At 45.0% G+C, this 9303-nt stretch overlaps 1 protein-coding gene across 2 annotated transcripts; it reads left to right on the plus strand.

Annotated features, from left to right (window-relative positions):
* Window positions 1–246: 246 nt before the first annotated feature.
* Window positions 247–6525, plus strand: SPRY2 (sprouty RTK signaling antagonist 2). Of its 2 annotated transcripts, none has more exons than XM_005233447.3 (2): window positions 247–796; window positions 4749–6525. In XM_005233447.3, the coding sequence occupies exon 2, from the start codon at window positions 4800–4802 to the stop codon at window positions 5739–5741; it is 942 nt and encodes a 313-aa protein (XP_005233504.2). In that variant the 5' UTR covers window positions 247–796; window positions 4749–4799; the 3' UTR covers window positions 5742–6525. The 2 variants fall into 2 exon arrangements, with proteins under 2 accessions (XP_005233504.2, XP_027636815.2); XM_027781014.2 differs by lacking the exon at window positions 247–796 and adding an exon at window positions 1751–2954.
* The last annotated feature ends 2778 nt before the right edge of the window (window positions 6526–9303 follow it).

Here is a 9303-nt window from a genome sequence, read left to right on the forward strand (position 1 = left end):
TTACTGCTGCTTTTGCAGAGAGATCACCCTACCTCCTCCGGAAAGAAAAAGAGAGAGAGGGAGAGAGCGAGCGAGCAGAAAAACGGCGAGCCCCTACAGCTCAGATCTCAAATCTTCCTCCTCCTCCTCCTCCAAACACACAACAACCACCACCACAAATCCGCTGCGCTCCCAAAACATCCCCCCCCCCCCCCCCCCCGATCGCAAACCACAGAGCTGCCTGCAACACACACACGCTCGCAGAGGGAGCGAGAAAGCTAGAGGGAGAGAGGGGAGAGGAGCTTGCAGCAAGCAGCAGAACGGCTACATTGCACAAGCTGCTTTTTTGGAGGAGCTCAGTGGAAGAAAGCTCTGGGATTTTATTTTAGATCCACTTTATTTTGTTTTCTTTGGCTTTCCCCTTGCTCTTGATCATTTGCAACAACAACAAAAAAAGTGACTTGGTATTGGCGATTCGGCCTCCTGTTCATTGAGGAAAAAAAAGGAAAGTGTGTGTGAGAGAGACTGAGTGTTTTCTTTTTAGGAGCAAGGAAAACCCACCCCGATCCGGAGAGGTGTTTTAATTATTATTATAGTATATACGCGCACACACGTATTTATAATCTGTCTGGGGAGAGGGACCTAACTTTGCTCTGGACTTTTTTACATGGTGATCATTCTTACTCTAATTTGCAAGTTGGACTAAAGCAGAGTTTGGAAAAGAATTTTTTTTTGCTTTAGGGCTGGATTTATTTGCAAACCGCAGGAAGAAGAAAATACAAGAGAGAGAGGGGTTTGGTGCAGCGCCGCGATCACGGTGAGAGCCTTTTCCTTCTTTGCAAAACAAGCTTTTCAGTACACCCACCCCCCACCCCCCTTGGTTACTCCAAGAAAACTCGTGGAAATGTTTGAGGCCGATCCCTTTTCCATTCGTACAGGTTCTCCCTCTTCCCCTTTCCCCGCTCCTTCCTTTCTCAGAGAGGAGCCGGAGGTGGGATTTCGGAGCGGTTTCTCTCCGGGGGGCGGAGGGGGGGGATAGCTCCGCTGGCATTTGGGGGCTGCGCCGCGTTTGCGCCCCGCTGGGGTGCCTCGGGGGCGCGGAAGGCTGCGCTGGGGGGCGGAGGGCTGAGCGGGCCGGCGGGCATGCCCGCGGGGGCTGCGGGCAGGTCGGGGGCACACGCAGACCGACACACACACGCAGACACGGGCACACAGGCTGCAGCGTGTTCTGCTGCTGCGGGGAGCCGGCGCGGGCGGTGCTGCGCGCCCCTGCCTGGCCGGGCACGCGTGGGTGTCGGACGAGCCCCAGGGGAGGTGCAGGAGGGCGCTGCGGGGCTGGCGAGCGCCGGGGCGGTTTGTACTGTCCAGGGGGAGAGCGAGCAACTCGCCCTTCGGTGCGTGATTTACGCCCGTCTGTGGTGGCGTCGGGAGATCCGTGCAATTCGGAAGCGAGTGCACGTCTGGTACAAGTGTGTGTGTGTGTGTGTGTGTGTGTGTGTGTGTGTGTGTGCCCGCGCGCATACACATAAGTATTTCTCGTGTGGTGAAATTAACTCGATTCATAAGACGGGCAAAGTTCTTCCCCAGGTTCTTCTATGCAGAGGGCAGGTATGGAAAGGAAGGAAAGCCGTGATTTTTGCTTTTCCCTCCCCCTCCCTTTGGTGGGTTTACTTTGTAACACCCCCCCCACACACACACACACCCCACCCACCCCCCCAAAAAAAAAGGGAAAAGAAAAAAAAGCTGCTGGTGTTTTCAGCAAGCTATTTGTGTGTCAGTTTGCCCCACCCCGATGGTAAAGTCCCTTTTGCCCTAATCCATAGTCTGATCACACACTCGGCCCTTAATGGGGGTTTCAAAGCACTTTGAAAGAGGAGGAGGTGGTTGGTGTGTGTGCGGTGGGGATGGGGGTGGGGGTGCCTTGCACAGGCTTCGGACACAAAACAGAAATTCAAGAGCAGAGGACTTCTCCCCCTTAGGCTCGCCTTCTCCCAGCCAGCGAGACACGGGCTTTTTTCCACAGCACGCAAGAAGCCCCTTGCGTTTTAAACTTCCCCAAATGTGCCGAACGCGAAACCCGGCCCCCTTGCTCGCCCTTTTGCCAATCCCAGCTAGGAAAAGTTAGCTATCATGGCACTTGAGCTCTGCGAGCGTGGACTTTGGCTTTTGGAAGTGGGGAATCGTGTTATCACACATGCACACACAAAAAGGCAAATGCTGCTGCTCTGCTCTTGGTGGATGGGAAGGGGAGAAGTGCTAGATCAGAGGAGGGGAAGACGTGCTTTCCCGTAAGAATGTTCAGGCGAATGTATGTTTGCAAATAAATGCCGGAGGTTTGCATCTTGCCCTGTTAGCGGATCTGTCGGGGGGAGAAAAAGGACTTTCGCCCGACTCGGACCGATGGCCCGCTGAAAGTGCCTTCTGGGTCCCTCCGGGCTGGGGCGGACTGAAGGTCCGGCAGTTTGCAGAATATGCGTAAAATAAGAGGAGCTTTTCCAGCGGCTGGCTTTGTGAAGCTGAATGGGTGCTTACGGCAGGGCGAGGGGGGGTAATCTGCCTTTTGCCCAACTGTCCCCGAGGTGTTGTCACAGACCGTCTGCGGGGCGCCTCTCATTACCCGGGAGGGGAAGGCTTCTTTAGCATCTCTCGGGGGAGGGCAGGGGGGAAGAGTTAAAAGGAAACATGGGTTTGACTTTCCTGATAAGGCGGCTGCAGCAGCCCCCTCCCACCTCCCAGCCCAGAGGATGTCTCCTGGTTATCTCCAGGTTGTCTGCACTTGCGGGGCTGCCGGCGGCGCCTGCGGCCGCGCTCCGGCAGGCGAGGGGCCGCGCCTCCCACCTGCTGCGCGCCCCTCCGCGCCGGGTGCAGCTGTAGCGGGGACGGGAGCGGAGCGCGGGGGCTTCTCCTCCAGCGCCCACCTTGGCGTCCGAGGGGGGCTCCGCCACCGCCACCGCTGTCGTCTTAAGCGCCTGCAGGTCAGAGTCAGCTCTGCTTTTGCGCCGGGTTGTCATCTCTGGAGAAGGCAGGGTTTGGTTCAGCCTACCTTCTCGGCTGGCCGAGCCCGGCTAGAACCTGGACGTGGAGGGCAGATAGGGCTGATGGTTCCTCTCAAGGATGGGGAAAATACTTTAATTTCTATTAGCTTATATCTCCATATAGTTTCAGATGAGGAAATGTCTGCTTAGGCTGTTGTTTGAAACTTGTATGACAAAGGTTTAAACTTGAAGAAAACAGAAGCAGTGCTTCAAGATAAATTTGACAGATTTATTTTATTTTTTATTTTTTTGGGGGGCGGGGGGCTAGCATGACATACAGTCTGTGTCCAAACCAGGATTTGGCAATATCTAAAGTAGGTGGTCACTCTCAAAATTTAGGGTTTTTTTTCTTAAAAACAGAAAGCACTTGAGGGGAGGAAGCCAGGAGTTAAAAGGTTAAATGTTTTCCACTGCTGTTAGAATAAAGACAGTGTCTTGAGATATTCATTGTTAAACTGTTTGGCTATATTTTATTATACTGCGGTATAGTATTATTGTTGGTAACTGGTGTGTACAGAGTAACACTGTGGTGCTCTTTCTAGGTATAATAGAAGACATTGTGTGGTCCTTGTAAGAAGCTTGGTTCCTGCTTGGGTTTTAATTGTAAAATATTGTTCTGGATTTTTGTATAGGTAATTGGATTTTGGAACCACTTTAAGATATGATAAGGGCAAACCAAATACTAAGTAATTTAGAGGGCAGTACCTGAAACTTGTGTATCTGACTGTGGAAGTTAGTTATTTACAAGTTCTCATCTTCTGGGTCTTTTACTGAGTTTCCATTTAAATTAAGTCTGCGTTTCTGCTTTGTAGTTAATGATCCTTTAAAGTAATATTTGCAATCAAGTAGACTTCTTGGATGCTGTCACTGTTTGATTATATTATGCATGCCTCTGTCCCACAAGCTACTTTTGGTAATATTTACAATTTGAAATGTAGTCTGTGGAATTTTTCACCTTTTAAAAAAATAAAACTATGGCATCATTGCTTTTGTAGCATTGAGCCTTAAAATAACAATTGCAGTGGTGTACACAAGTGTGACACACAACTAAAATACTGGAGAGAGATATTTTTACTTGTGCTGCTGAAATTTTTGGTAGCACTAACTCATTTAATGTCTAACCTCAAACATTTTACTGCTATTTAGTGTTTTTCTTGTGACTATTGGTATTAAACTAAAATTTCCTATTTACATCATATAAAGTTTAATGTGTAAAGAGACTAGCCTACCAAAATATTATCCAGTTTTAAACAGAATTGGAGAATTATATGTCTGTCATCAGCTGGTCACATTACACTTGCTAAATACTTGCTGGCTTTTTTTTTTTTTTTTTTATATATGTATCTAAGGTTTTCAATAGCCTGATGTGAAAAGAAGAGTCACTTCAAGTGGCTGAAGTGTAATCACTTTGAAGGCCATGGTCTAGCCAGAAGATGGCCTGGGAAGTCTTAGCTAGCAGGCGAAATACCTAGACTTTCTAGAGCCACGAGTTAAGATGTGTGGACCTAGAACAGAATCCCTTTAAGGTGTCCACCGGAGTAGGCAGGAGAGGGCAGGGGAAGTGCATGCAGCTGACCAACACCCGCGCTCCGCCCCAGATGTGACTCCTTTTTTTTTAATGGCTGATGCATTACTAGATTGTGTGCTGTGCTGTAGTATCCTGCAGCCTTGAAAGGCTGCTGGAGAGAGCAATGAAATGTGTTGCAATAGTGAATCCTCTCTTTGTCGCTCCAGGATTTCAGATGTGTTCTAAGCCTGCTGGGGTGAGCACGCTTCCGGGCACCGATGGAGACGAGAGCTCAGCACGGCAGCGGGTCGCAGGCCTTGCTACAAGCTCGGCGTGACAGTGGGAGACCACACGGGGAGCCTGACCTGCGGGATGTCCTGATGCAGCAGGTTCATGTCTTGTCGCTGGACCAGATCAGAGCCATCCGAAACACAAATGAGTATACGGAGGGGCCTACGGTGGCTCCACGGCCAGGGGTCAAGTCCACTCCTCGACTAGCAACCCAACCCAAAAATGAAAGGCCCCATGGCTTGCCCGAGCATCGTCATTTTAGCCGGATTCAGCATGCACAAACACACGCCCCTCCTCGGGCACCTCTGTCCCGATCCATCAGTACAGTCAGCACAGGTTCGCGGAGCAGTACAAGGACAAGTACAAGCAGTAATTCATCTGAACAGAGACTTCTAGGTTCATCCTCGGGGCCAGTTGCTGACGGAATAGTCCGAATGCAGCCCAAGTCTGAGCTCAAGTCAAGTGAGCTGAAGCCACTGAGCAAAGAAGACTTGGGAGCGCACAGCTACAGGTGTGAGGACTGTGGGAAGTGTAAGTGTAAGGAGTGCACTTATCCAAGGACCCTTCCATCATGTTGGATCTGTGACAAGCAGTGTCTTTGCTCAGCCCAGAACGTGGTTGATTACGGGACTTGCGTTTGCTGCGTGAAGGGCCTCTTCTATCACTGCTCCAACGATGACGAGGACAACTGTGCTGACAACCCCTGCTCCTGCAGTCAGTCGCATTGCTGCACTAGGTGGTCCGCCATGGGTGTGGTGTCCCTCTTTCTGCCTTGCTTGTGGTGTTACCTACCAGCCAAGGGTTGCCTTAAGTTGTGCCAGGGCTGTTACGACCGGGTAAATCGGCCTGGATGCCGCTGTAAACACTCCAACACCGTTTGCTGCAAAGTTCCCAGCGTCCCCCCCAGGAACTTTGAAAAGCCAACATAGCATCACTAGTCAGAAATACTAAAGTAACAAAGATTATTTTAACGTACATATGCAACCAACTAAGCAGCTATGGTCTTGGGACTGTAGTAGAAAGGTTGGGGGTATACTTTGCTGTTTGCAGTGAAATGCTTTTCTGTGTGTGTGCCATCTTAACTGATACGCTTGTTAGAATCCAGCTAGTGGCATACAGAAAAAAAAAAGGGATGCAGTACATTGTGACCCACATATTGCATAAGCTAAAGCAACACAGACACTCCTAGGCAACTCAATTGTTTGTGAATAGTACTTGCAAAATTTGTAAATTAGCAAATGACTCCTTTTTTTTCATTGTTTTCTGCCAGAGATAATGTGCTATATTTTTGTATATACAATAATATTTTCAACTGTGAAAAATACGTGGTGTCATAAGGCATGGCACAGTCACAAAATATTATACTAATATGTTGTACATTCGGAAGAATGTGAATCAATCAGTATGTTTTTAGATTGTATTTTGTCTTACGGAAACCTTCTATTACAAGACTCTGATTTCCCTTTGGACTTCATGTATATTGTACAGTTACAGTAAAATTCAGCCTTTATTTTCTAATTTTTTCAACATATTGTTTAGTGTAAAGAATATTTATTTGAAGTTTTATTATTTTATAAAAAGAAATATTTATTTTAAGAGGCATCTTACAAATGTCACCCCTTTTTATGAGGACGTCATAGTTGCTGCAAATAAGGGGTGAACGATGCATATGTTCACTATAAAATAGAAAATATATTAACGTTTGAAATTAAACTGGGCTACTTGTCATTTTTTCCTCCCACTTACTGTTCTGAGTTGGGAGAACTGGTACTTCTAATTGTAAACTTTACAGTGATACAGTCACAGTGAGTCTAATATGAAAATAGAATTTTTAAGTATCTTTTTTTGTTGTTGTTTACTAATTTACCTGAAAATAATACAGGATTTTTGCTTCCTTCCTTTGCACAAAGGTCCCAAATACTGTTTCTACAACAGAAGAGGAAAATGAACATAGGAAAATGCATTAATTCATTCCAGACTGGGACTAATAGGCATTGAAAGCTTGACCTATTCTATAAGTGATGAGCTTTTGTGCTTCAAATAGGAAATAAGTAATCGTTTACAAAAAATGTTAGGCTTGCACAGCTTTACTCGGGGAGAGAGAGAGAGGAAAAAAAGAAGAAAATTAATATGTTCAGTGCAAAAAGCTTGCAGGATTATTTGTTAAAAGTAGAAGAATATGCCACAGGGAATGATAGATCTGACTGCAGTCCAGCCTTATGTCAAACATTTGCCCCACTTCTAAGAAGAAAGTTGCTTGATTTGTCATTTGTGACAGTTACCTTCCACTGAGGTCAAAATCCTTTCGCTGCCAAGTTTCCCACCGGAAGACTGGAGAATGATTTACCTTTCTTTATTAACAAACTATCATTTCCTGTTCTGAGCATGTCTCTCCAAGTTTAGAGGTCTTAATGTTGGATTTTATTTATACATTTCTTAAGCTGGCATTTAAGAAATAGTTGTAAGTATTTTTAAGCTGACGCTTAGAAAAATCTCACAGCCTTTTCTGAACCCTCTCCAACAAAAACAAGTTATAACTAATAAATTAAAAGCTCACTAAAAGTTGAAAACCAGAGCATTGGGTAAATGTTACATCTTTTTGCCCCTTAATTTTCATCTGTGATCTGCTATTTGGTCTATTTTACATAAGTCTGTAGTACTCAAAAATCTTACACTGTGTGTTTGTGTGAATTGGTTATCAATCATCAAGTGGAATTAAAAAGTGCAGGTCCTGACTAGCTTGCAAAACAAAAATCGCTGATACATGGGCCTTGTTCTTTTTTTTTTCCTTACCTCTCTAGCGAAAAATGTAAGCTAGTGTTCTTTTCTCTCTGCATCAGCTGGCTGGATACTTTGGTACACAAAGACAAGCAGTATATATTTAGCCTTAGGAGAGGAATTTGCCAGGAAGAAGGTGGCTTATGTTGTATGAGTAATTTGTCCATATTTAAAGCGCATCAGTATACTGTGACCGAGTGTTGAGGCATGTATGTGAGATTTTACTTGGCTGCTGATAAACAGATTTTTGGTTTGGTTTTTTTTTTTTTTTTTTAGAAATTTTGTTCTTGAAGGGGTTGGTAACCACCATGCGCTTCCATTCACTGAATGTGATTCTTCAATTAGACAGGTGCTTCTGCCTAAACTGTCCTGGGTTAGCCTTGCTGATTGAAAACAAACATGAGAATGATCCAATAGTCCATTTCTGGGGAGAACCTTTGACCTTTAGACTATATTTCAGAAACCCAAAACCCCACTGATTTTGGTAGAAAGTAAATCCAGTCTTTTGGCTGTATTGATGAACTTGATAATACTGAAGGAGAGCCCTGTCTTTTCAGTGACTTATGTTTCAGTCAAGGAAGATCTCTCTAAGGAAAACTGAAGGTGAAACTGGAAAACTGCAGTATGGCTGAGCAGTGTAGCAGTCAAGGAGGCTGCAACTCTTAAGACCTACTAGATGAAGTCCAGTACTAAAATTCTGGGTGTGTTTTGTTTTGCACTATAGCAAGTGCTGTGACTGCCTAGATAGGTTCCAAGGGAAAAGGGCAACCATCTTCTTCTCGATAGTGAAATTTGAAGCTGGTCTTAACATGAAACACTGGTTGTAACCTTCCACTTGGTTCTTAAAGAGGATAAATAGTGGATTCCCCCCCATCCCAGGTAAGTCCACTGCTAGTGAATTGGGTTGCATGTATGACACTCGGAAATGAGGACATGCGGGAAGATGGCATTAGGGCTAACCAGGTGCAGGGTCTAGGCTTCAGTTAGTATGAATAGCACGTGTATGCAGTGGACTCTTAAAAGTTGGCTTGTGTACGTTAATTACCATCCTAATATTACAGTTATTTAGATAAGGTTTACTATTCTAAATAAAACCAAAATCTTGCCTCAAACAGATTAGATTGTTTTAGTAAGAATTAAGAGAACTTTTCAAGTGGGTTGAGATAATGTTATTAAAGCATGCCTACTTTGTCCTTTGAGATACGAAAGTGGAGGTCCAAGAAAGGAAAATTTTCCACACACAGGTTTTGAGGATAGTCGTGAAAGTCATGCCAGATACACACCATACAGGACTTGGATTTTAAACAGCTATTAAGCCATGAGAGAGGGGAACCCCCTCATTATTGCTCCATTTGTTGTGTTGTCGCTTTAGTGTTTTGATCCATTAACCTCATAAATTATGATGTCACTGTAAGGTTTGCTTAAAGACTGAAGGATTGGACCAAGAGTTATGTATGTATGGTATGAGCTGCAAATAAGTGCATCAAAATGTGCTTGTACAGTAACTTAGAAATATCTCTATTAATATCCTCAAGCAAATTTTTTATTTTGCTCTTTAATGGTTTGAGGCTTGATTATAATTTCTTTTTGAGATAGTGATCATAGCAGTTAAAAAAAGACAAACTTGGATTCAAGTGGAGAATAAAAAGATAGAGTACTTTAGATGGAAATAAAATCTGTTCTTAAAGGATTTGAGATCATATTCAGGTGAGG

Source organism: Falco peregrinus, chromosome 4 (assembly GCF_023634155.1).
Source record: "Falco peregrinus isolate bFalPer1 chromosome 4, bFalPer1.pri, whole genome shotgun sequence".
Classification (NCBI taxonomy): Eukaryota; Metazoa; Chordata; class Aves; order Falconiformes; family Falconidae; genus Falco; species Falco peregrinus.

Bases quoted from the DNA above. Each gene is read 5' to 3' on its own strand.
- SPRY2 (XM_005233447.3), top strand. From the start codon at position 4,800: ATGGAGACGAGAGCTCAGCACGGCAGCGGGTCGCAGGCCTTGCTACAA.